Source organism: Solanum dulcamara, chromosome 9 (assembly GCF_947179165.1).
Source record: "Solanum dulcamara chromosome 9, daSolDulc1.2, whole genome shotgun sequence".
In the NCBI taxonomy this organism is placed as follows: domain Eukaryota; kingdom Viridiplantae; phylum Streptophyta; class Magnoliopsida; order Solanales; family Solanaceae; genus Solanum; species Solanum dulcamara.
Genome location: NC_077245.1, coordinates 25,239,830 through 25,267,411, shown reverse-complemented (window position 1 = coordinate 25,267,411; position 27,582 = coordinate 25,239,830). Strand labels below are relative to the sequence as shown.

Here is a 27,582-nt window from a genome sequence, read left to right as displayed (position 1 = left end):
GTATTACCAGATGTGTGTACTCTTTTTCTTTCATTAGGCTTTTTCCCATTGGTTTTCTCTAATAAGATTTTAACGAGGCACAACATTTATGGGTGTTCAGAATATATATGTATATTATCTCTTGTAAAGTTTTTAACGAAGTACATTACACGTGGACATCCAAGGAGGAGTGTTAGGAAAACAACAGAGGCAAGTGGGCTAGTGGATGTTCCACTTTTAATTATGAGATCCACTGAAATGACAACTTGTCTTATCTTCTGATTTCCATTAGAGAATTAAGAATGTAGCTGAAATAATATACTGAATTTTCTCTAAACTCTCTCTCTTTCTATTACTCTTTATTTCATTATTTCTCATTCTTATTAATTTATTAAGTCAGTTTATATTATAATAATAAATATTTACAAATTTTAGAGGAAAAAAGAGGTTACTGAAAACACAGAGTAGAGTAAAACAAATTTGTCCGTCATCAGAAACATGAAAGTGGCGAAAGATCTCACTCTCCATCACCACTGAGCTTACATTTTCTTGAATTCCCCAAATGTTTTGATCTTTTCAACAAATTCCCAATTTTTGGTTTTCCAAATGTCAGCCCCTAATAAACCTTCCCGTGTTTTCTCCTTCTTTAACATCACTGCCGGCATCGGCGGCGGCAGTGGTGGAAGATCCAATGCGACGGATCTACCACAACCTCAGCTGAAGCTGGAATCGGATAGACAAGTGTATAGACCGGGTGATCCGGTAACCATTACTATTGAAATCAAGAATCCAACCACTTCTTCTTCTTTGCTTATTGAAAAACTTAGTTTTGAAATTAAAGGGATCGAGAAATTGGATACTCAGTGGTTCTCCACTTCTAAATCTTTTCCTGATTCTAAGCTACGCAGAGGTTCTTTCTTCAATTTCCTATTTGTTATTTAGACATCTCTTTCTCTTTCTCAATGCACATTTAGCTCTGGCTCTTTTTTTACTGTCTTAGTTTGACCAAAGTTGACATAATCATTAAGAAAAGAGTTGAAAATGTTACTTAATCACTACCCTGTTTTCTTGCTCTGCCTTTGGCTACTCACAGTGCAATATGAAATACCGTAGTTGAAAGGGCCGAGAAAAGGCTTGTAGGTCGGTAGATGAGGTACTTGTTGAAAGGGGGAAGTGAAGTATTAATCACGAGTAGAGTAGCATTCCCAAAAAAGCTTCGGCATGCATGATAAGCAAGATAGAAAGACTAAGATTTTTTTTATAGGATATAGTTGATGGAACAAGGAGACATCACCTAGTTAGTTGGAAAATTGTTACGTCTCCAAAGAAGTGGAGAGAGGGGCTCGGGGTAACAGGTGTTCAGGTGGAGATTTCAAATAGAGGTGCACTCACTATGGAGAGAGGTAAATATAATTTTTATCCCGGGATTGTTATCCCACCCTCAAATGGGATAAAAATAACAATACACTCCCGAGATAAGTTATTTCAGGATTTTATCCCAACCAAACATGGGACAAACTCATCCTAAAATTAATTTGAGATTAGTTATACCTTATCCCTCCTACCCAACAAGCCCTTAGAATAAGAGACAGGAGTAATGTTAGTTTTGGAGGGCAAAGGTAGCGGGATAATATATTGAGACTCGCATTTCCAAACATTACAAAGCTTACAGCCATAAAACGATGACAATCCAATAGATTTGGAAATCACAGGGGAAGTATCATTTCGGTTCTTCAATTCAGAAGGAACCTTCAGGACTTGAAATAGAGGAACTTCTGAATTTTCTTGATATGCTCGACAAACAAACCTAAATGATAGAGAGTCAGGACTGCCAGAGATGGGATTTAGAGAATACTGGTCCTTTCTCAGTAAAAAAATATTATTTTGAGATGCTAACTACAGATGAATCAGTTTTCCCACACTTGCTAATTTGGATTCCAGGGCGCCAAGAAAAGTTTGTGTCTTCATATGGTTAGCGGATGAGGTGTGAAAAGAGGCTAGCTACTTAATAGTGTCCTTGAATTCTTACCAACTCATCTAATATCTTTGTTTCCACTACCTGACAGTGTAAAGAAGAAGTTGGACAAGATTAGAAGAGACTTTCTTGGGGATGGTAGCAATGATAGGAGTATCTTTCATCTTGTAAGGTGGGGTAAGGTGTTGTTGGATAAAAGAAAGGGTGGGCTTGGGATCAGAAAATTTGAAAATTCATAATATAGTTGCTTACTTATGAAGTGGCTGTGGAGATATAGCAAAGAAGCTTATGGAGAAGGGTAATTTTTGGAAAATATGGGGATCATAGTTCCCGGCCTTGTGCAATCCACACGGTTTAGGTTTGTGAAAACATATTTGCAGCCTTTGCCCCACATATTTAGTTAACACACTTATTAAAATTAGTAATGGCAGAAATAGAAGGTTCTGGTAGGATGCTTGAATGGGTCATACACCTCTAATGATTTTGTACGATGATCGTTATAGTTTCAACAATTCCACAGGATATCTTGTCTCACAACGCGGGAGTAGTAGCAGTTGGTGCATTGCTTTTCAAAGAAACTGCTTTGACTAGGAGATTCCCTGGGTAACTCTCCTCTTGAAGGACCTAGAACAAATTTCACATAATGAGGATGCTGAGGACTGCATTGTTTGGACAAGACCGCAGGATGGACACTGTTAATTCATGCTACAAGATACTCAGTAGTGTTGGGGACAACTCTTATCAATTGGCCATGGAAACAACTATGGAAGTCCAAGGCACTTTATAAAGTTCATTGCTTTATGTGGTTGGCAGCAAGTAATGCATGTCTCATGCACATCAACCTTCAGAGATGGAGGTGTTTCTTCTGTAGCAGTGAGGTGGAAAGTGGAAGCCACTTATTTCTTCATTGCCCCGTGGCTAGTCAGATTTAGTCTCTTTTACTTAAATCTTTCAGGGTGACCACTCTTGTGCCTTACACTGTAAGATCTACTAGTCAACTGGAGCCCTAGGCGAATCAGTATAGAATTAAGGAAGATATGAAGCACAATCCCTGCTTGTGTTTGCTGGGTTATATGGAAGGAAAGAAATGCCAGATTCGTTTGAATGGGTGATTGATTATCTATAGAAGTTCAAATACAACTGCTTATGGCATTTGTTTTTTTGGTATAATTTACAGGATGTAGAGGATGGGTATAGTATGCTAGATTTCATAGTGTCTTTACAAAAATAGGAATAGGTGCATCAGGAAGCCTTCTTTTTGTTTTTGTGCAGAAGGGTTAATTCCTTGGCACCATCTTAGTACTAAGCTGATTTGTCTCACTTTATATATGTTACTTACTCTTTCAGAAAAAATGAGTAAAATTGTAGTGGAATTGGTAGTTAACGATATATAAGAGGACTCTTCATGGAGAAGTCCTTAGACGAAATAATGGAAGTTTTCTAATTGCTGGAATCCCAAATTATGATGGCATAATTATTGAGAATATTTTAAACTAATTTCTTGATAATTTTCTTAGTGCAATAACATAATTATTAAGAATACTCTACAGAGATTCGGCGATTTTCTTGCCTTTCAACAATTGACATGCATATTTAGTACTAAAATTACTAAACATGGATGCGAGGTGCATCTATTAACAAGTCCAAATGGCTGTGCTCATGTTTCATCCATTATGTTGCAACTACTATTCACAGAATATGTGAGATTTTAAAGATCTTCACCAGCTGAGAGGGCACAATCCAAATTTCTGAAGGCCTAAAAGTGATATGCTACATTGGATAAATGGATTTTCGAAATTATCAGGAAATTTCTTATGGATCTGAAACCATCGATCTTTTAAGAAAAACTGTCTACTTCTGCTATGCATTTGTTTTTACTAAAGATATATTTTCTTATATCTTGTTATACTTTTTGTGATTCTTTGAGATTTAATGTTTTTACTCTTCCAGGTGAGTATGTATTTATGGATAACTTGACTCCTGTATTAATATCAAATCAGATTGTCTCCACCGGTAGCTCCAGAAAGTGTAAGTTTGACCTTTAGCTTTTCCTTATCCTCATGTTTCTTGCTCATTCTAATTATATACATGACATTCATTTAGTTCCGTGTTGTTCGGGTAAACATGCAAAGAGATTTTGCCTAAACCTAGGCAGCAAAGGGTGTCAATGTGGTACTATACTAGGTAATACAATAGAAATAAAATTAGGGTACTTGGTTAAGTGGTAACAATACAAAAGAATGATATGTCTTTTGTATTGATAGTCAATGTCTGATAGCAGGATCGAGAAATTTAAAAATTCAGTAGAATTTGAAGCGTTTGGTTGAAGATGATGACAATTTCATTGAGTTTTGTAGTTTGATTTGAGTGATGAAGCTGGACATGGTAAGTAGGACTTTACTTGGAATTATGTCAAAGGCCTACTAGGCTACTATGTTGTAGGGATATCAAGGGAAATGTGTAGGAAGAGACTTATTTTTAGCAAACCTATAAATTATTGAAACGAACATGACAACCACAAGGCAAAATCTGATAAATATTTAATTATGTTTTTAAAAAGAGGACTTTTAGAACCCTAATCACAAACGCTTTAAGAATCCTAATTCTTGTCAATGAAAAAGTAATGGAAATGAAAGAATTAGCATAAATTAATTCCTAAAGCAACTAGAATCTTGTAATAAAAGAAATGCTGCATGGATCCTTCTTTTGTTCGTATGTACTCATTTCAAGAGTCTAACATGGTGTTAGTACTTTCTAGGAATTCTTTAAATGTTCTAAGAATTAGAAAAAACTAGATGTGTGTGTCCTAGACTTTTACACACACTATATTGGCTAGTACCTTACACAAATCCATTAAGCATTGGTTAATTACCTAATTAAATTGTACTTAACTAATAACTCAGACCATTAAGGACTAGGTTACTGTCTTGAATAACCGGATCAATAGTATTTGTATAATCTAACCTTTTTCTCTTTGACCACTATGTTCCTGCATCACTGGGTTTTGGTTACCCAATTAAAATAGCACATTGTTCTCCAGATTTATGGCTTATCTCACAAAGTGGATATTACCAACACCATTAGGGGACTTATTAGTAATTCTCCATGAGAGAAGGAAAAAGAGCAAAGGATTGACAAGTCTGATGGGGGAAGAATGGCGGACACGTTGACTGCCTTTGATAGACTGGGTTAGGCTAACCTATGGTGTACCGGTTGTTATGCCAATAGCAGCGCCGGGCAGCTAATTTGGTATGGAAGAACTACTGCGCCGCGGGATGTGTATTAGTTATCTCTTTATACGTCACAACCCACACTAGAGCTGTGACCGGCATCTGACAGATCTCCTCTGCCAAAGGAACCTTTTTCCCTAGTTGCTGTCACTTTTAATGTGCCATTCATGACATTATCATGTCGTCGACACCACTCATACCCAACAATAAATAATTCTAGAATTCTAGCAAACTTATTACATTGACAACTTTATAATAATGTCAAGATATAAGTCATCACGACATAACGTGAACTCGGTAGGACCAAAAGATTCAGTAATAGCTTGGGAACTTCTAAGAATATCACATACATCATGAAAATCCTTTGGACGCAGCACGGATTACTGAAAAGTAAATGAAGAAGAAATACCATAGATGCCACCACAGAGATGCAAGTGGGACTCACGTTGGAACTGGAGGAGAAGATGTAGGTACTCAGGCGGTGTCTTCAGGTGGAATCTTATTTGAGAACAGAAAAAAATAAATAGGCAGGCCCATATGTATTGGTGTGTTGACATATTTAAGTGTGCGTTCTCTCACCGCGTTTAAGCTTTTTGGGGATGCGATTGCACAATGTTAGGAGGAGGTAGCATGTACTCAATGAATTAGACGAGGTGCGCACAAGTGGTCCGGACACCATTTTTATAAAAAGAAAGTCATACCAACCAAAAAAATATATAAAATTGAAGGAGAATTGATGATATACCAAACTTGAAGTTTTGTGCCATTTGTACAAAAGTTGGTTGATTAACTTAGGATTTACATGGCGTTAAATACATATTTTACTTGCACTTTTAGCATGCAAGAAATGATGTTGTCTTGATGCTGACTAGTGGTTAGGTTACTTCGATGCACATGTTAAACTTGTACTGTAAGCACAACAAGTGGGAAAAAAATGCTCTTTGACATGGGTCCTGAGGTAAGTCTCAGATTTCCCTTCTCTGCTACTCTCTGTTCTTTTTCATCATTGGTCGCCGGAATACCTTTTTCGACCTGACCATCGACTTTCTCTCTCTTATAAACCCTCTCTGATCTTTTTCAGCCTTCTTCTAGACTCTCTTCTCGAAACCCTTTCAGATCAGGAATCTTAACTTTCTCATCTCTCTCTCTCCTCGAAAACTTCTCAGATTCGCTCGCTGGTCGCCGGAAACCCTTTTCCGATCAGACCCATATATTTTCCTCTCTCTAAAAAAAACACTTCCGTCCTCCACCATCTTCTTGACCCTCTTTCCTTGAACTCAGACCTTTCTGTCTCAGCCAATCAATAATCACCTGAATTATTGCTTCAATCTTCTCTGTGTAGGATGGAAAATAGAATCTTCTTTACACTAGGGGGGAAGTCTTATGACTGACTGAATCCAATTCAACTTCAGAAGCTTGGTATGAATGGGTGGAAAGTGCTAGACTTTACATGAGAAGAATGAAACTGAGTAGAGCTGCTTTAGTGTGGTTATGCGGGAGATTTAGGGTGTGTTTGGTATGAAGGAAATGTTTTCCATGGAAAATATTTCCTAGAAACTGTTTTGTTGGAAAATAAATGGGTTTCTTACTTATTTTCTAGTGTTTGGTAGTTAAGCAAAAAAATATTATCTCAAGAGCATTTATATGTAATCTAGCAAAATACTATGTGGGGGGATGGGGTAGGGAGTGGTGGCGAGGGTTGGGGAGGTCAAGGGAGTGTGTGGGGATGTTGGGTGGGTGGGGGAGAGATAATGAACTTGCAATGTCACTTATGTAGCTTGTTTTTCCTACTTTGATTAAGAAAGTTATTTTCCTCATTTTTAAGTAGTTTGTTAACCTAGAGAAAATGTTTTCCATAATATATTGACCACTCAAATATGGGAAAATTGGAAAACATTCATACCAAACACACTCTTAAAGAAGCATCAGAAATCAAAGGGAAAGCGTTCAAGACTTGGAGATGCAGAGACTTAACTACTCTCATTTATTGCTCCTTAAAGTTCAATAAATATGGTAGATTTGTGTTTGTTATCACAGTAAAAGGGTAGTTGAGATCAGTGATTATCCTTCTTGAGAACAGATTCAATGAATGGTGGACTGACCTTACTGTTAGGATCGAGTCATTCATTAATAATGATCATTAATAACAACACAAATATGCAAAAATGGATTGCATACACAGGGGAGGACAATACAAAAGAGGATAAAGGAAAGGGGAGTTTCAATGAAGCTATCCAAAAATATAGATGGCCTCCTAACGGTCCTCATACAGCAGCAGAGAGCAGCAACAATGGAAAAAGACCCTCTGAGAAGAAGTCTGGTTGGCAGCTTTTTAGATAGTGACGAGATTCCATCTCGCAATGACATTAGGAAATGGGCTCAACAAACCTGGAGAGACATCTACAACATTCAGATTTTCTATTTGAATGGGATCCAATTTCTTTTTGGATTCCAATCAAAGAGAGATGCCGAAACCGTTTTATTCGGGAAATGGAAGAGGAATAACCACCAACTGGAATTGGAGTGGTGGTCTCCGACGACAGGAGCTATTTCCTCACAGAAACAATTTTATTGGTTTTGGATCCGCATCCCAAGGATCCCGGTTCAGATGTGGTCTAATGAGACGATGAAGGAGATCAGTTATCAATGTGGAGGGTGGATTGAGACTGAAGAGGAAACCCAACTTAGGAACCACCTGAGATGGGCTTGTCTTCGAGTCAGGGGTCTCTTATAGAACATCCCTGGTTATGTTAAAGTAAGTGATGGAGAATATAACTTCTCCTTGCCGGTATGGTGTGAAGCGCCAACGAGATTCAGACGGAAGAGGCGGTGATGAGCTCAATGTTCCAGTAGCCGGTACAAGACAACTTGTACCTCGAGGGGAGAGATTGCTGATGGAGACTTCTCAGAGCTCCATCCCAATGGAATCTGCATTTTGTCTTTAGGACAAAGAGACGAGACACATGTCAAATATGTTCCCAACGGGAAAGAAGGGGCATGTGGCTCTGATGGACACATGAGGGTTCTAATTAAAAAAATGGGCCCAAAAATTTTAAAGGAAAGTTTGGGCCATCTCAGGTTAAATCTTTTTGGGACAAAGGAGGCCCAAATGTCAATTAAAGACCCAGTTATTTTAGAAATGGAAAATATATTTTCGACCGAGGCTTTCGTAAACTCGAGTTCTTTTCTTTCTATTTCTGAAGAGAAGATGGGAAATGGTGTGATATAGCTAGAATTTGTCGTCTCTGATGGTTTTTCTGATTGCACAAGGGATCGGGGAATGAAGATATTAACTTGCATATGATTAAATATGAGGAAGAAGATGAAGGTGTTACAATTGCAGACACCTTGAGTGGTGATTTACAACTAGGGTGTTGAATTGAGCAGGTTCCAATGATTGATGACCCTCTCGCTCTCAAATTAATGACTCACTTCAGAACAAGTTATTAAAGATAGAGCCTCACTTTGGGTAAAATTTGATGAACTCAAGCCCAACCAATTGTTTGCGACAACTTTCGAGGGGTGTGACAAGGTGGCTTTCGAGCTTTTCTCTTCCAGGCACATATCCCTAGGTTCCTTTCTTAGAGGTCCTTTTTGGGCCTCTATTACCCTTTTTCGGCGATATCCGATCATCGGAGTCCACTTTTTCCACCTTTAACCCTTTTGCACCACTCCAGTTACCCTCTTTCAATGGATAACAAACTTTATTTTAGATCTATAGGAAAATCTTATGATATTTCTATGTATTCATTAAATTCAGTACTTTGGTTTGATTGGGTGGAGAATGCTAGGAATTCTATTAGAAGGTTAATTCTGAGTAAAGGTGCCTTGCTCTGGTTATGCAGAAGAATGAGTGATGCATCAAAAAACAGGGGGAAGAACTTTAAATTATGGAGATGCAGAGATCTCTCTACTTATATTTATTGTTCTCAATAGTTCAATAAGTATGGGAGGTTCCTTTCCATTATTACAGTTAAGGGACATAACAGAGCTGTGATCATCATTCCAGAAAGTTCTTATAATGAGGGATGGGGGTTGGTGGCTACAAAGGTTGAGGAATTTATTACAGAGAAAATTAGCACTCCTGGTGCCATTATTACGAATAGAGGTACAACAGAACAACTATTAAATAAGAAGGGCAGCTTCAAAGATGCTCTTAATAAGAGCAAGTGGACTTTAAAGAAAGCCGAAGTTGCTGAGGTTGACGTTGTGAAGAACCAGCTTTCTGTGAAAACTCAAGAGGGTGATAAAGATCTTCTGTGCATATGTCTAGTTTGGTCGATTCAATGGTGCAGATGAAGCTCCGACTCACAATGAGGTGAGAAGATGGGCTCAACAGACTTGGAAAGGGACTTAGAATATCCAAGTGTATGACATGAATGGTTTTTAGTTTCTCTTCGAGTTCCAATCAAGGAAAGCAGCTAAACACATTCTTATGACTGGAGGAGACAAGGGGTCATCTTAACACTTAATTGGTGTTCTCCAACGAAGGGTTCTTTTTTAATCCAAACCAAGTTTGATTGGTTTTGGATTAGAGTACATGGTCTTCCTCTACACCTCTGGTCCACAAGAGTCATGAAAGAGATATGTGATAAATGTGGAGGTTGGCTGGAAAATGAAGAAGAAATAGAACTTAAGAACCACTTGCGATGGGCTCAGGTTCGAGTTAAGGGTCCGAGGGAGACAATACCGCTGTCCATTGATGTTGATGATGGAAATCTGATCTTCTCTTTGCCGATATGGGTAGAGTCGCCGGCGATGTACAAGAAAAAAGAGATAGTTACTAACCTTAGACAAGTGACTATAGCTGGTAAAGTAGAGACAATAGCAGATCTGGGTTGTGGAAAGTATGAGAAGACTTTTCATGAAAAAGGTAAAGAGGTTGTAGGTCTTTACCCAACAAATTTTGTGGGGTCTGACACGCAACAAGTGGTGTCAGTGTTAGAGCAGGTGGCTTGTAGCAGTGCTGAATGTTTGAATTTAAAAGAATGTTTGGGGCCTCACCCAAGTCTTTTAAATTCCACTTTGCTACCAGACAAGGACCATCCGGAAATTCCTTTTGGGCCTATTCACTTAACCCCAGGCCAAAGCCCACATCAGAACCATTTATTGAGCTTATTGGGTCAGAAAAGCCTTATCAAGAGGAGGCTCGGTTCCTTTTTCAAAAATCAACAGACGAGATGGGCTTTTTAATTAAGAAGTCCAATGGATTCACAGAACCCTTTACAAAATCCATTTCTGAGCCTTCCCGTCGACAATTTGCAGATCAAAGGAAGTACAGAAAGATGAGATATAGTTTCAAGCGAACTGGACAGCATCGAGGGAGTCGACAATGAGGGGGAAGAAGGCATTATAGAGCTCTTTGGAGAACAACTGGTGGAGTATGAGGACCCTAAACAATTAGCAATGGATGACAGCGTAGCAGAGGACTGTTTTGAATCACAATCAACGCTAAGGCTTCGCCTCAATCTAATCAAACTTAGTCATTTCTTTAGAGTCTCTACCAAGGGGTACGAAATAGAATTTTATTCTTTAATCATGAGATTAGAGCAAAACAAGCCAAGGGAGAATCAGAAATCAAAGGATATCTCATCAAGCAGTTACAACAACAGTGTCCCAAAGGAATTAAGGAATTTAATTTTCAACATTAAATTCAAGGATGGTGAGCCAATAATTAGAACCAAGAATCAGAGGGAGAAGCCTATCTTTTGTGGAACAAGAAGGGTGAAATTAGTGTCATGGAATGTAAGGGATCTAAACGACGAAAAAAGAGGATTAGTTAGAAATCTAGTTAGTCAATGGAGGGCAGATATTTTTGTTTTAGTGGAAACTAAGTTGGAGGGCAACGTCAGTAATTTGCTGCATACTATTTGGAACAATAGATGGGTGGGGGAATTGCATTTGGAGGCAGTGGGAGCAGTGGAGGGATCCTAATACTATGGGACAAAAGGGTCTGGGTGGCGGAGTTAGTAGAGAGTGGTGAGCAATGCATTACTTGCAAATTAACAGGTCAGAACCAGAATTTAACATGGTACCTGACGGCTGTCTATGCAAAGGGCAAAAGAATGGAAAGAAGGGATCTTTGGTATGAATTGGGAGCCATGAGAAGTCTTTGTGACGGGCCATGGGTAGTGTGTGGTGACTTTAATGTCATTAGATAGCCATCAGAAAGAACAAACTATTCATCAATCAATGGAGCTATGTCAGAATTCTCTGATTGTATTGAGGAGGTGGAGCTCATAGACCCTCCTTTATTTGGAGGGTCTTTCACTTGGAGAAGAGGAGAGAACCATACAACTGCATCAAGGATTGATAGAGTAATGTATTCTTCTCAATGGGAGGAACTCTTCACCGTTATTAGACAATCAACTCTTCCAAAGTTGCTATCTGATCATAACCCAGTTCTACTGACTTGTGGAGACGATAACTTCAAGAAATCTTACTTCAAATTTGAAAACTGGTGGATGGGGGTTGAAGGCTTCAAGGAGAAAGTGAGTTTCTGGTGGTCATCATTTGTAGTTATTGGTACAACAGGGTTTGTCTTAGCTGAAAAGGAAATTGAAGGAATGGAGCAAGAATAATAGGAGCAACTAGAAACAACAAAAGGAGGAGATCCTTGACCAATTGTCCAAATGGGAGATCCTTCAGGAGCAAAGACTACTTACAGATGATGAATTAATGCAAAAAACAAATTTGGCAATGTCTTTTGAAGAAGTTGTCAAAAACGAAGAGATAAGGTGGAGACAAAGATCCAGAATACAGTGGTTGAAACATGGGGATAAGAGCACCAAGTTTTTTCATAAAATAGTAATATCTCACAAAAGAGATCCAACACCATAGAATCCTTAATGGTGGAGGGAAGCAATCTCATTGATCCTACTAACATCAAGGAGGCCATCAAGAGTTTCTATGAAAATTTGTACCAGGAGAACAAAAGTTTGGAGGCCAAAATTACAATCGCAGGGGGTTACTTGTATTAATGAGGATGAAAAGGAAGAGTTACAGAAACAAATCGAGGAGGAGGAAATTCTAGAATGCATTAAACTTTGCGTGATGGAGAAAGCTCCTGGGTTTGATGCTTTTCCCATGTCCTTTTATCTTATATTCTGCGAAGTAATGAAAGAAGACATCAAAGGTGTGATACAGGAGTTCTGTAATAATCAGAGGACAGAGAGAAGTTTCAATGCAACTTTTGTGGCTCTCATCCCCAAGAAAGTAGGTGCTTCTGAATTGAAGGACTTTAGACCTATAAGTCTGAGCACAGGCATATACAAAATGTTAGCAAAGATACTAGCTGAGAGACTGAAAAAGGTGATGGATAAGTTGGCCAACAAGCATTAGATGACCTTCATTAAAGGGAGACAGATAATGGATGTTGCACTTATAGTTGGTGAATGTGTGGATTCAAGATTGAAAGGTGTTGAGCCTGGTGTAATGTGCAAACTGGACATTGAAAAGGCATATGATCATGTAAATTGGAAGTTCTTGCTGAACACTCTCAGAAAAATGGGCTTTGGAGAAAGTGGTTGGGTTGGATTAATTCTTGCATCAGCACGATCCAATTTTCTATTATGGTGAATAGTGAACCAGTGGGCTTCTTCCCTTCAAAAAGGGGACTTAGACAAGGTGATCCCTTATCCCCCTTTCGATCTATCTTGGCAATGGAAGGTTTTGATAGCTTGATGAGAATAGCAATACAAAACAGATGGATCAAAGGTTTTCAAATAAGGGGTGTAGCAATGGACAAGTTAAAGAAATTTGTCATTTGCTACAGGCAAATGACTATCATTTTTTGTGAACCTCAGGAGGACCAGATAAGATTCATCAAAACAATCTTACTGTTTTTTGAAGCCTCCTCGGGTCTGAAAGTGAATTGGGAGAAAAACAATTTATTTCCAATCAAGGAGGTGACCGACATTTTGAATCTAACAGAAATTTTGGGATGCAAAGTGGAGAATATGCCAACAGTTTACTTAGGCATGCCCTTAGGGAATAAACACATGGATATGGAAATTTGGGATGGCATTGTGGAGAAAACAGAAAGGAGATTAGCCAGATGGAAGGCTCAATATTTGTCTCTGGGAGGCAGACACACCCTCATCAATTCAGTGCTAGACTCCCTACCTACTTATGTCATTTCATTATTTCCATTACCCCCCAAAGTTTTGAAGAAATTGGATAGATTAAGGAGGGACTTCCTTTGGCATGGATGCAAAGAAATTAAAGGTTATAACCTAGTCAAATGGGAGATAACCTTGAACAACAGAGACAAAGGGGGTATGGGCATTAGAGATTTGAGGAAACAAAACAAAAGTCTTTTGATGAAGTGGTTATGGAGATATAATGAAGAGGGGTAAGCCTTATGGAAGGATGTCATCAGATCCAAGTATGGTGAATACAATCCTTGGTCCAGTAATGTTAGTGTTTATGCCTATGGGGTGGGGGTTTGGAGAACTATTAGAAACTTATGGCAAAAACTTGAAGCTAATATATACATTGAAGTAGGAGATGGCAGGAGAACTAAGTTTTGGGCAGATGCGTGGAACAAAACAGGTCCCTCTAAAAGAATTCTTTCCAGATCTGTTTTTACTATGTAGTAATCCAGATGCAAATATCAATGAATGTTGGACAGCACAAGGGTGGAATCTGAATGGATGCCTTTTTCCCTTGTTTGTTGAATCAACCAAGTCAGTAGCCTTTCTTTTATGCGGGATTGCCTGTTGATGACTGGGAAGTGGAGAGAGTGGCCAAATTGATGGAGCTATTAGAAAAATTCTCTGGCACCACCAATGCTCCTGATTCTTTGAGATGGAAACATAGTAAAGATGGGGCTTTCACTGTTAGCAGGGCATACAAAATGGAAAGCCTCCGGCAAGGCAACTCTAATCAAAGTTTGTGGAGAAAGGTACGGAGAACCTTAGCACCAACTTAGATAAAATGCTTTACATGGTTGGTTGCTAGAAGGGCTTGTCTGACACATGAAGTCTTGAAGAGAAAAGGAAAGATTATAGTATCTTGGTATTCATTATGCGGGAAGGCAGAGGAGACCAACAAGCATCTATTCTTGCATTGCAATTTTACAACACAAATTTGGGCCATCTTCCTTAGTTTCACAAAGACAAATTAGACCATGCCCGAGCATACTGCAGACTTGCTGTAGTTGTTGGATAAGAAAAGGGGGGAACAAGTGCCAAAAGGCATGGGGGAGGATAATTCCACATTGCATTTGGTGGACAGTTTGGAAAGAAAGAAATAGTAGAAACTTCGAAGATATGTCCAATTCCATTCAGAATATTAAATGGAATTGTATTGTATATTTTTATTTTTGGTGTAAAGAGAGGTTTAGAGGAAACATAGCAGATTGTGGAATTATTAGGATCCTTGTAAGTATTTTTTTCTTTTCTTTTCTTTTCCTTTCTTTTGTTCCCCTCTGTTTTCTGAAGGTCACCAGCATATCCTTAATGCTGAAGACTACAATATTAACATTTTCAAAAAAAAAAGGAAAAGGGGGGAAATCGGGAGAAGAATATAGAAACAATATCAAACAAGGTAAAAAACTCAATTCCGAAGGAGATCAGGAATCTAGAATTCCATGTTAAGTTTAAGGAGGGGGAACCAAGGAACAGGGGGAGGATAACATATGCTAATCTCCAACGAAAGTTAAAATCCTTTCTTGGAATGTGTGTGTTGGGGTGGGGGTGGGGGAGGGGAGTAGTTAGAAGGTTGATTCAACAATACAACAACATACCCAGTGAAATCTCATAAGTGGGGTCTGGGGAGAGTAAAGTGTACGTAGACCTTATCACTACCTCATGGAGATAGAGAGGCTGTTTCCGAAAGACCCTCGGCTCAAATATATCAGCCCCAAGTAAGAGAAAAAACAATAGATATATCATAGCTGCTAAAACGAAAAGCAATGTAAATTCTACAAAACAAACAATAACAATAGTAGTAGCAAACTAGTGTGAAAATCGAAAAGCAACAACTACACGACTATAATGGCACGGCTAGTCCTATGACCAACCTTAAACCGTTATATCCCTACTAGCCTTCTACCCTAATACGTGACCTCCACACCTTTCTATCTAAGGTCATGTCCTCGGTGATATGACCTTAGATAGTAGAAACTGAGCTGGCAGGAGCAGAGGTTTGTTTTTAAGCAACCATATGTCAGAAATGGGGAATTTCACCTGGATGCCATTGGTAGAAGTGGAGAATTGTAGTGATGTGGGGATAAGAGATTTTGGAAAGGGGAACTGGTGACAACAACTAATCAAACGGTGACTTGAAAGCTTGAAGGTATTAATCAGGTCTTCACCTGGTTTCTGACTGTTGTATATGCTTCTTGTGATTCTGTTATCAGAAGAGAATTATGGCAAGAGTTTGCCAACATCAAGGATGTATGCAATGGGCCATGGGCTACGTGGGGAATTCAATGTACAGGATTATTTTTTTTGAGACAATGTACAAGATATCCAAATGAAAGATCAGGAGGACACATAATAACAAGGGCTATGACTGAGTTTACTGAATGGATAAATGAGATGGAGTACATTGATCCTCCTTTATTTGGAGGATCTTTTACATAGACAAGAGGAGACAATCATATGCCAGCTTCCAGAATTGGTAGATTCTTATTTTCCTCTCAACGGGATGAGGCCTTTTCACAGAGAAAGCAGAACCTGCTACCCAGAATAGGTTCAGATCACATTCCTATTATGCTTGAAAATGGGGATTTAAATTTTGAAAAAAGTCATACTTCAAATTTGGAAAAAGGCTGGTTGAGGGTGGAGGGATTTACCGACAAAGTCAAAGAATGGTGATCTTTTTTTAACATCTTTGGCACAAGATCCTATGTTTTAGCTACGAAACTGGGGATGCTGAAGGGGAAGCTAAAGGAATGGAGGTTATAATACAAAAACAACTGGAGACAAGGGAAGGAAGAAATCCTTTACCAGTTGGCAAATTTAGAGAAGATCCAAAAGCTGAGACTGTTAACAGAGGATGAGCTACTTCAAAAACTACATCTTCCTATAGAGTTTGAGGATGTATCCAAAAATGAGGAAATGCTTGGAGGCAGAGGTCTAGAGTACTATGACTCAAGCAGGGGGACAAGAACACTAAATATTTCCATAGGATTTCCACAGCTCACAAAAGATTCAATACTATTGATAAGCTGATGGTGGAAGGGAATTCTGTAATTGACCCTGAGGTCATTAAAAGGGCAATCACCAGTTTCTATCAGAATTTATTCAAAGAAAATGGAGGCTTGAATCCAATCTGCAGGGGGTGGAAGGTATTAGTACGGAAGAAAGAGAATGGATGCAAACACAGTTTGATGAAGTTGAAGTTTTGAACTGTATAAAGCTATGTGCCAGTGATAGGCTCCAGGCCTAGATGGGATCCTATGAGCTTTTTCCAGAACTTCTGGGAGGTTTTAAAGACACATTTCATAAATGCTATTAGACAATTTCATGAGAGGCATGAGTTTGAGAAAAGCTTCAATGCCACTATGTGGCTCTCATCCCAAAAATATAGGGACCATAGAACTTAGAGTCTTCAGACCCATAAGTCTCATTAGTGGAGTCTACACAGTCTTTGCGGAACTTCTAGCAGAAAGGCTAAAGACAGTGATCAACAAGTTAGTAAACAAGCATCAAATGGCCTTCATACAAGGGAGACAAATTATAGATTCAACTCTCATTACTAGTGAATGTGTGGATAAGGGAGAGGTCCTAGGGATTATGTGCAAGCTCGACATAGAAAAAGACTATGATCATGTTAAATTGGGAATTCCTCCTCCACATTCTGAGACAGATGAGCTTTGGAGAGAAATGGCTGAATTGGATATGTTTCTGCATCAAAACTGTCAGGTTCTCAATTCTTGTTAATGGAGAACCTGTTGGTTTTTTTCCTTCAGTGAGAGGACTAAGATAGGGTGATCCCCTCTCTCCTTTCCTATTCGTTCTAGCTATGGAGGGACTCAACAATATGATGAGGTTGGCTATTTTAAATAACTGGATAAAAAGGATTCAACAAGGCAACCAAGCGGGGGAAGAGATGTAAATCTGTCATCTCTTATACATGGATGATACTGTTATATTCTATGATGCAAAAGCAGAACAATCAGTTATATCAGAGTCATATTGGTGGATTTTGAGCCCCTTTTTGGGCTTTCTGTGAACCGGAGGAAAAGCAGCATCTTCCAAGTCAAGGAAGTTGCAAACTTACAAAGCGTAGCTAACATTCTGAATTGCAAAATAGAAAAACTCAGAAATCTGGGATGGAATCATTGAGAAAACAGAGAGTTGGAAAGCATAATATTTATCCTAGGGAGGTAGAGCTACACTGATCAACTCTGTTTTGTATGCTCTGCCTACATATGTCATGTCTCTATTCCCACTACCTTCTAAGGTGGAAGATAAGATAAGGAGGGACTTCTTATGGATGGGCAATAAGGAGGGTAAAGGAATCCACCTGGTCAAATGGCAAACAACACTACTAAGCAAGAAGTCAGGTGGTCTGGGTATAAAAAAATTGGGTATGCAAAACAAATGTTTAGTTTCAAATCGGCTAGGGAGGTTTGTGAATGAAGGCCATGCTCTATGGAAAGGAGTAATACCTAATAAGTATGGACAGAATGCGCAATGGGTTTCTAATATAGTGTTTAGCACCTATGGTGTATCAAGATGGAGATCTATCAGGAATTTGTGGTCTAAACTGGTTGAGAACATTGATTTCAAAGTTGGTGAGGGAACTAAAGTCTATTTTTGGAAAGACAAGTGGTTTGGCCAGTTGTTTTGAAGGTAGCCTTCTCTGATTTTTTCTCCTTTGTGACAATCCTGAAGCAACAATTGCTGAGACCTGGACACCTCAAGGTTGGAATCTGACATTCAGAAGACACTTGAATGACTGGGAAGTGGACAGAGTTGCTGAACTCTTGCATTGACTGGGAGAGTTCACAGGCTTAACTAAAGAAACAAACAGTATAAGGTGGAAGCATGAAAAGGATGGAAAATTCTCTGTAGGTAGACTGTACAAGAAGGATTTAATGGCACAATCAGGGGACACTCCAGGGCCATGGAGACGGATATGGAAGTGCAATATCCCAACCAAGGTGAAATGATTCACACGGTTGGTTTCCAGAAGGGCATGCCTCACCCAGGAAAAGCTAAAGGGGTTTCCCGATAATTTCCAGATGTTTTTCTTGTAATGAGGAGAAAATCAAACAATCATCTGTTCCTTCACTGCAAAATCATAGCTCAAATATGGCATATGTTCCTTAGTTTATCCCATGAAGAGCCTGGGTAACGCCTGAGCACACTGCTGACCTCCTAAGTTGCTGGAAGAGGGGAGGGGGGGGGGGGACTCAGAAAAGATGGTGGACTATAGTACCATCCTGCGTATGGTGGTCAATTTGGAGACAAAGAAACTACATGTGTTTTGAGAATATTTCTAACAAAATAGAGAAAGTTAAAGAAAATTGCATTAACACTTTGTTTTTTTTTTGGTGTAAAGAAGAAGGTGTAGAAGAAGCGGAACAGTTAGTAGATTTCTTAGAGTCTCTGTAATTATGGTAACTAGCTTGCAACTTTTTGGAGGTAGCTAGCATACCCTTAATTCTGAAGAATGGACTTTACCTTTCTCAGAAAGAGAAGAAAAAGAGGTGGATTGACAGAGGACAGCCCATGCCTCATTTTCTGGGGCTAACTTAGCTGTTTTATAGTTGATGATTAATATTCTTGCAGCTTGTATGCATGCACAGCTCATATTTATTTTTAATTGTAAAGAATATTCAGTGATCTGAAGATTTTGTTCATTTGTTGGAACGCGAACCTGAACAAAGTGTTCAACATTACAAATGTTCTGAACAGTACTGCTGTAAACGTATTCAATTTGTTTCGACGTGGATAAAGAAAGGATCTATTTTTATTTTGCAGTTATGGTGCGAACAATTCTACCAAGCACCATACCACCATCATACAGGGGTGCAACCATTCGTTACCTTTATTATGTTAGAAGTATTTTATCTGGACAATACCTGATAATGGAAAATGGTCACTTCAGCGAAGAGTCTATACGAGATCTTGCAGAGTTGGTTAGTTCCTTGCTGTTCTGTTCATCTCTTATTTATATCCTTATCATCTTTGTTTGATTTAATTCATATTTTGGCTGCTTTCAAGAGTTACCCTGCTTCTTTTGTGACATGCTTTTGTAATTGCATGCCTGATTTTTCTGTATCGTTCTCAATATCCAGAGTGCTATTTGGTCATTTGCTTTATTGTTTTACCATTTCTGACATTTTCGATAGCCATATTATTCTATTAATCAGCAACTTGTCAGTATTGGATTTATTAAGAATGCAACTATGTTACTGTTTTCGTTGGTGGTCATTGTGCATTGTGTTCAGTCTCTTTTACCTTTGGTAATTAAGAATGGAATTAAGCGAAGGTGCTCTTACCTTTATGTTTCTATTCATCTGTATGCAAATCAATGACTAGAAAATTCCTGTTCCATTGAGAAATTGGGAAAGGAAAACCGCTGCCCGCCTGAAATACAAATAATACATACAACAACAACAACAACAACAACAACAATAACCAAGGTAGGACGGTTGTTTCCGAGAGACCCTCGGCTCAAAAGATACAAATAATACATATAATCATTTAATATGAAAATTGATTCCTTACAATGTATCCTTTGACTATTCTATGAAGAGAAAAACACTACAGCTCCCACCTTTTCTCTAATTCTTCTTTATCGGAGGAAAAAGGGGGACGTGATAAATCTGTAGCCTTCTTGCTAAAGATGCCAAGGCTTGAGGTTTTAGTGTAATATAAATGTGCAAGGTTATATTTTTCCTCTGAATTTGGATTCTAATAGTTGCTGTATCTCAATCCATGCAGGAAACAAGAATACCACTGCAATTATGGGTAACTCAGAAGAGTAATGGCCTTCAAAGTGAAGAAGGGCGCATTAGTGGTACTATTTTTTCCTTTTAAACCTTAAAACTCATTCTCTGTTCTCTGGTTCGTGATTTAGCTGTTGAATTTTGCATGAAAAGCTTCAAGTCTAAAATCATGATGAGGTCGTTGTTTCTTTGGAAGATATCTTCATTAACGCGGGAATACCCGGGGGGGGGGGGGGGGGTTGGCGGCAAAGATAGGGACAAGAAAACAAAGTCGGAAAATTTGGTTCTTTTGAGGAGCCACAATGTACCCATATATTCTTGCATATATATTTTATCACTACTGTTGTTCCTCTACTTCAGTTATCTTGCTATTTTTGCTTTTAATCGCTCTTTTCTTAGTATTTCATCATAGCTTCTTTCACCGTGTATTCTTAAACCTGTTTTGAAATGTTCTTCTTGAGCCGAGGGTCTATCGAAAACAGTCTCTCTACCTCACAAGGTAGGGGTACGGTCTCCGTACACTCTACCCTCCTCAAACCGCACTTTGTGGGATCGCACTGGGTATGTTGTTGTTGATTCTTGCATATATGGTTGCCACATTAGATGGAAGTTGTAAAATACCAACAAGCTCCTTCAAGAAAAAACATTGTTTCACTACTTGTATTATATGACTTCTCAGTAATTCTTTTATCTGGCGGAACTATCTTTTCCCATGGCCAGTCATATTTATTCCTACAGTGGTGACAAGTCAAATGATGTACAATTACGATTACTTTGAATTACCTAATATGATATGCTGAACTGATCTCTTTTAAATGGAACTATGTATAGGTTTTTGGTTCTTTTCTTTCTTGGTTTCTCATTTCTGAAAACTCCATCCTAATTTTGTTTTTCGGAAATACTTAATTTACTTTAATCTGTGGCATGATCACATTGTGCTTTTCGATTTAGCAGGGATTGTTCCTGCTTCAACTCTGCCTTTGGATGTTTACTGGAAAGAGATGGATGCAGATACTGACTGGGTAAAACCATTCTGTTGCCAGTTTTACTTATTATTCAGTATGCTTCTCGTGATAAAAGAAAGAATTATTGACTGTATTAAGATTCACTAGAATTTGAAAGAACAAATGCATAAAAGATGATGCAATTAATAAAAGATGATATTCTAGTGAATATTACAACGACAACAACTACAACTCAATCCCAAACTGTTTCCGGGGAATAGTAGATCTGAATATTTTTCATCCTTTTTTATTATTGTTCTCCTTTCCAATATCACAATTAAACTTGAAAAGCCTAATGTCCTTCCCCACACTATTGCTGGCCACAACGTTAGACAAATGTTACTTCCAGGGTAACTTTCCAACTCCAAAGTTGAAAGACCAAAGTACCCTTCTATTTTCGTAAGGCAATGAGGCCTGCGAGTGATGAAGAGGATTTTCCAATTCTTCTCCTTTTCTTTTTATCTTTAAATAATAAAATCGAATTTCTATGAAAATTGATTTATGAATACAGAGCAGAGGACTGTGTCAGGCTAGAAGAAATAAATTACTGCATGGAGCTCTCCTGTATTGTTATTTGATTGTGAGCTTTTATCGAATTTTCTTGCACTGTCTAAACGTCAACCAAATTGTCTGGACTAGAACCATGTGATGTCACAGGCTCTCCTAGAAATGATTAAGCCAACTAAAATGTTTATCTCCATGGGAATTCAAATTAGGAGGATAACTAAGACTTGCTTTTTCCAGCATAAATGTCCCAACGTAATTCAACAAACCTAGCAAGCACTCCAGAAGTAGAATCAATTAGCTTTCATTAGCCACCATCATTTAGGAATGGAGCAAGGTCTGACATTGCAAGAAATGTAAGAAGAGAAATGAAAGATTGTATCCATCATGTTTGTGGACTTCCAATTTCCTGGAGACTTCAGGACCTCAATATCCTTATATAACATATTCACACTAGGAAGAATGGAGGTTCTGCGAAGGAAGAAGAGAAAGGAGAATCTATCTTCTTCAACTTTGTACTTTCCAAGAGAAAACAATGTTTAGATTCTAGACTAGCAGAACCCTCTTTAATTTCTTCCTGTCTATTCCCTCCCTTTATTTTCTTCTGCCACTTTTTGGTATCTGTTTCTTTTTCTGTGGCGGGATCTGGTTATGCCAATGCATAGTTTATTGTAGAATAATCAAAAGATGACAGAACAGAGAGCGTACCCGGAGAGTACATGTTGAGTCATTGACGTGATTTTGTGTGCTGTGCAGGCTAAAATAAATGAAACTTTTGATGGTGTGGAGGAAGGATATGAAAGTTCAAGGGATGAAGTTTCATCAGTTTCCTCCTATAATCCCATGAAAGATAATATACACCGGACATTTGGAAGCTCATTATCCTTGCGGTCTTCCTTGGCAAGGACTTCAAGCAAAGATCTTCCACATCTTGAAGGACGGTCAAGCATATCTTCACAACTGGCACTTCCACAGATAGCTGTGGCTGATGTCTTGTATGATTCTAATGGGGGTAAGAAGAACAAAAACATGTATACACAGTGTTATTGCTGAAATAGTTTCAGAGAATAATACTAGTCTCAGAAAACGTTTATCTGTTTTCATGGTTCAATGTACTAATGTCTTCGACTAAACAGGATTTCTTTGTTTCTATGCTCTTCTGTTTTCCAATGGAAATGTTACAATGCCTCTTAATCAAACTGGCTTTTTTTTTAATTCTAACCAAACAAGAGCTGAGGGTTTTAATTTATTCGTCCAGCAGATGTTTTATCCCCAAGTCAACAGCTGAAAAGTACCAAGGCCTTTTCCAAATATGATGATTCGATGGCACCTTCTGTCTCAGGCATGGATGAATCTGGAGCCTGTAAACCGCGCTTGCACTTCTATATATCTTATTAGTATTTGTTCCCTCTATATACTCCAACTGATGATTTGTTAACAAAAGATCTTTCATGATAATCTGTCGCCAACATTTTCTGCAGCAGAAGGGTTTATTCGAGGGAGATCTTACAACATTAGACTGGATGACCAAGTGCTTCTAAGATTTTCTCCAAAAAATTCTGAGTCAACGTATTACTTCAGTGATATGGTAATTGTATTAGTCAGTGTATTGGCCTTTCCATATTAGTGCTATTACCAATGCCTATTTGCACCTGACTGGTTGGAAACTTATACCTTCAATTTATACTTTGGCGACAGATAGGTGGAACCCTGACTTTTTTTCATGAAGAGGGTTCTAGAAGATGCCTTGAGGTAGTCCTATATATCAAAAAATTCATCCTTGTAATAAGCCTTAGACATTTGTTTTATTTATTAGTTAATGCTTTCTGGAGTTTACTGGTCCTTTTGTTGCCTTTCTAGCTTTCAATAACACTGGAGATGACCGAAACTATTAGCCGACGCTTTGTACATCCTTCACGGAGACATGCTCCTTCTATTACCAAGGTATTCTTTAAGTAATACCAGTACTATACCTATTGATGATTCTTTACAACTCTTTGCGTTTGACAAAGCAAGTGTTTTGGTGGATTTATTTAGAAGAGATAAACACTTGAGCCCCTTCATTTGGTGATTAGTCACCATGGCATTTTGAATTATTCAGGTTCATAGTGATCATCACGAGGTAGTTGCTGATTTAGTTCAAACAAGCTTCCTTTTTTCCATTCCGATGGATGGTCCTATGTCTTTTTCCACTCACTATGTGTCCGTACAATGGGCTCTTCGATTTGAATTCTTTACCACTCCCAAGAATGCTGATTGGTCAAGGTATGTCCTTGCACATGTAACAGGAATATTTTGTTGATTGCACAATTCATTGATCAAAGACTTTGAAGTTCTCATTAAGAGGGTGTAGAAAAAGGGTAAAGCACACTACAGGGAAAAGTATCATACAAAAGACGCTTGCAGACTAACATAAAAGCTGAAAAGGATCTAGAAGTATATCAGCACTTCATCTACTTCAATGGCTTCTTTATTTTCACCAAATACGAGGGATTTAAGAAATTTTGACAGTGATTTTGTGCACAATTATTTTCTGATTCAACCTTTAATTCTTTCATGCCTGAGAATCCATGAACATATGTAAGCTCTTGAATAGAATTGCAGCCCATTAATTATGTATCTCCATTTTAGTCCAGATAAATCATCAAGAGGCTAAAGGTTCAACTTTACATGACTTATAATCCTTTGGAATAGAAAGATGTCAAATTTGCTAGGAAACTCACATGGAGAAGAAGATTCTATCACTTTGTTCGAACTTAAGTAGCTCTGGCCACCCAATCTTTTACCTCTTTTCTTAAAATAATTTGGGGAATGCCTCATGAACCACCGCCCTAATAGAAAGATGGTAATGATGATGCTCTCCATCTTTTCACAATAATCTAGGATACTCAGCATTGCTATGATGAGTCTTATGCTAGAAATCTTTAACAGGAAATACTCTCTCGCTATCAATATCTAAGTTTTGCTGTTGGTACCACTTCCATCAAAGAGGAAAATCAAAAGACACCTTGGGAGTCATGATTAAACTTCCAATCTCTATTTTAAAGTGTAACTCTCTTGACATAATTATTTCTAGTGAATCATGGAAGGTTGAAGCATGCCCTTGATTTGCTTCACTTAGATATAGTCGATTCAATTGTAAAGAAAATGTGGTAACAAAAGGAACTTTATGGTCTAATTAAACGCACCATAGTTGTAATCTTGATGCTCTTTTCTACCCTCAATCGTTCATCATGTCCTGATTTATCCATGTAATGTCTATCTGATTTTGTTTGTAGATTTTCCTTCCTAATTTGGTATTTTCTTCCTCGAATTGACTAAATTCATGAATTTAGCCCTCTTTGTTTCTGATAGTACTTCATGCATGATGTATCAGATATGAGCATCCTCTTTTGGTAGAGGGTAGAGAGAAATGTGAGTGGGTACTTCCAATAACTGTGCATGCACCTCCAGGAGGAGCTGCTGCAGCTCAGACAAGAAATGACAAGTCATTCTCTTTGGAACCCCTATGGGTCCATACCTAAAGGTAAGTGGAACTCTCATCTTCTAATCTAGCTGTTTTAACTTCTGATTGATATGTACTTCATGAGATGATGTTTTGGGTTTCTCTTTTCCATTCTTTGATGTATGCATCGATTCATATTCACCTGGAAAGAAATAATTCTAGTTGTTTTACAACTTTAAGATATGGATTTAGTCATAGTTTTCTTGATTAAATAATGTACTTGTTTCATATAGCAATTAAGCTGATTGCTGTATGCCATTTAAAGAAATATTGTGCTACTAGTCCTGAAACTTGAGAAAAGTAGCAGTTAGCTCCTCTATCTTCTATGGCACCCGTAATGTTTTAACTTCTGAATGGTGGTTTCAATTAGATTGGGAAATGTCAGTAAGCATTTCAAATATATGCTGGGGAATATTTTTCAGGTCATTGATCTGAGTTTTACTTTATAAAGGCGTGTGCGTTTTGTATTCTTTCCCTTTATTTTTGACAGGTGAGGTAAAATACATACTTTGGTAAATCTTGAAACCCAATCTTCAACGAAGTATTTACGTATTGTTTGACCCTCATGTTTTTCTCACCTTATATCCTTGAAGTCAACTTGATCTTTTTAGAAGTCAAGGTCTTTGGTGCCAACATAATAACTGTTCCAGTGGTGCAATAAAGTCACCCTCATCTTTTATTATTGTGTTCACACTTCCGTTGTGCATTTTACACATATATTTAGGCCAGTGCATTTGAATCAAGTGAGAAATACACAACAATGAAAAAAGAAGAAGTGAGAACTACACAAATAAGTTCTCTCTATTTCTCCTCTCCTTTAATTCTAACGAATCTCATCCTAGTCATTTTTTGGACCGTTGTAGGTTGCAAATGCTAGAGTACAGCGGAACTAACACCTCATTACAAGAATGTATTTGTTTTGCTGATCTCGTTAGAGAAAGGAACGTTATATTATATCTGGAGATGTGGGATTCACTTGATTAAGTTTAGCCATTTTATTGCTCATATCTTTTACAATCAATTAATATTGAAACGCTTCTCCCTTGGAGTCTTGTAGGTATACACATTGCGAAAAGTTAAAATGCTTGGCTCATTACTGTTGAGATATTACACCGGCAACCTCTGGAGCTTGCCCACCCGCCCTCCAGGTTCTGATTCAGAGAGGATGAGTAGTAACTGTGTTTCAGTATTATTGTATTTTAGCCACCAGTCTATATTTCCCCTTCCAATCTTTGGCGTTGTCTTGTTTTCCCTTATATAATTTTTATATGATTAGAAATGTATTTTGCCTTTTTTTTTATCTATTTTTGTTTTTTATAGAGAACATTTTGTTTTGGGGATCATTACGTTCAACTGTCATTATGTATATGATTAGAAACGTCTAGTGAGGTATGATAATATTGGAAATACGGTGACCAATTGTTATGCCAAACTAATACACTTATATTTTTCATTCATGGATTAATAAGCAATGTGAAGTTAGAATACATTTTGTTAACATACCCAGCCAGACAAATTAAAGTGGGATTTTGAATTTAATAGAAGGAAGTATACTTATCATCCCATCACAACCTTTAGTCGTAGTTGCTACTTGTTTTAAAGGGAAAATGTTCATCAATGTCGCAACTCTACTAGTCGTGAAACTATGTCTTTTCTGTGAATGCAAGTGAAGGGAATACAAAATAGAATGTATTACTTTCCTTTTCACTTATCTTTAGTCGTAGTTGCTACTTGTTTTAAAGGGAAAATGTTCATCAATGTCGCAACTCTACAAGTCGTGAAACTATGCGTTTTCTGTGAATGCAAGTGAAGGGAATACAAAATAGAATGTATTACTTTCCTTTTCACTTATCGAGAGTTGATTTAATTTTTCTTATAAGTTAAATTGGATAGATAAATTAAAATATTCAAAATTCAAAGTACTAGAAGTTGTAATTATTTTTCATGTCAACGTAATTAAAAAAAAAAGGATACATCTTGAAATTTTGACTAGAAATTCTTATAGTTTGAATTTCGAAAAGCAAAAGTATCATGTAATTAAGATGAATTGAGTATTTGTTTGTGGCATTTATTTAAGATAAAAATAATAATTAGGCATTTGATGTAGTAAAGGTAAAGGACCAGTTATTGCTGGTAAACAAATCAAGCGAGTTACAAGCCTCATGTACAAATTAAGCTAGAAATATTAAAATCATTAGGGAAAAGGCTCAAATATGTCATCGAACTTTGAGAAAATGCTTATTTATACTATCCGTTAAAAGTTTGGCTCATCTATGTTAAAATCGTTTGAGAAAAGGCTCATCTATGTTATTATTTTTTAACTCCGATTTTGTAAAACCGCTCAAACAATTTATAACACTTTTCTATTAGAGTTTTGAATCAAATATACTTTTTTTGCTTCTTCTTCTTCAAGAATATCAAGAACACATGAATAATACCAAGAACTCCAAATTTTCAACTTCTTTAACTTTTCA

At 37.8% G+C, this 27,582-nt stretch overlaps 1 protein-coding gene across 5 annotated transcripts; it reads left to right on the top strand.

Annotated features, from left to right (window-relative positions):
• Positions 1-426: 426 nt before the first annotated feature.
• LOC129902743 (uncharacterized) lies at positions 427-26,527 on the top strand. 5 transcript variants are annotated; one of them, XR_008770152.1, is made up of 14 exons: positions 427-889; positions 3,905-3,982; positions 19,125-19,282; positions 20,091-20,166; positions 21,050-21,117; positions 22,360-22,615; positions 22,862-22,966; positions 23,085-23,191; positions 23,302-23,355; positions 23,464-23,547; positions 23,705-23,868; positions 24,980-25,129; positions 25,972-26,073; positions 26,166-26,527. XR_008770152.1 is itself a non-coding variant. In XM_055978121.1 (13 exons), exons 1-12 carry the CDS (start codon positions 586-588, stop codon positions 25,125-25,127), a joined length of 1,599 nt encoding a protein of 532 aa, XP_055834096.1. In that variant the 5' UTR covers positions 427-585; the 3' UTR covers positions 25,128-25,129; positions 26,166-26,527. The 5 variants fall into 5 exon arrangements, 4 of the variants coding, with proteins under 4 accessions (XP_055834096.1, XP_055834097.1, XP_055834095.1 ...); XM_055978121.1 differs by lacking the exon at positions 25,972-26,073 and having other exon boundaries at positions 22,865-22,966; XM_055978122.1 differs by lacking the exon at positions 25,972-26,073 and having other exon boundaries at positions 22,862-22,945; positions 23,088-23,191.
• The last annotated feature ends 1,055 nt before the right edge of the window (positions 26,528-27,582 follow it).

Bases quoted from the DNA above. Each gene is read 5' to 3' on its own strand.
- LOC129902743 (XM_055978120.1), top strand. From the start codon at position 586: ATGTCAGCCCCTAATAAACCTTCCCGTGTTTTCTCCTTCTTTAACATC. The intron at 21,118-22,359 runs GTAAAACCATTC...TGTGCTGTGCAG, and splicing joins TGGATGCAGATACTGACTGG to GCTAAAATAAATGAAACTTT. The intron at 23,869-24,979 runs GTATGTCCTTGC...ATGATGTATCAG, and splicing joins AAGAATGCTGATTGGTCAAG to ATATGAGCATCCTCTTTTGG.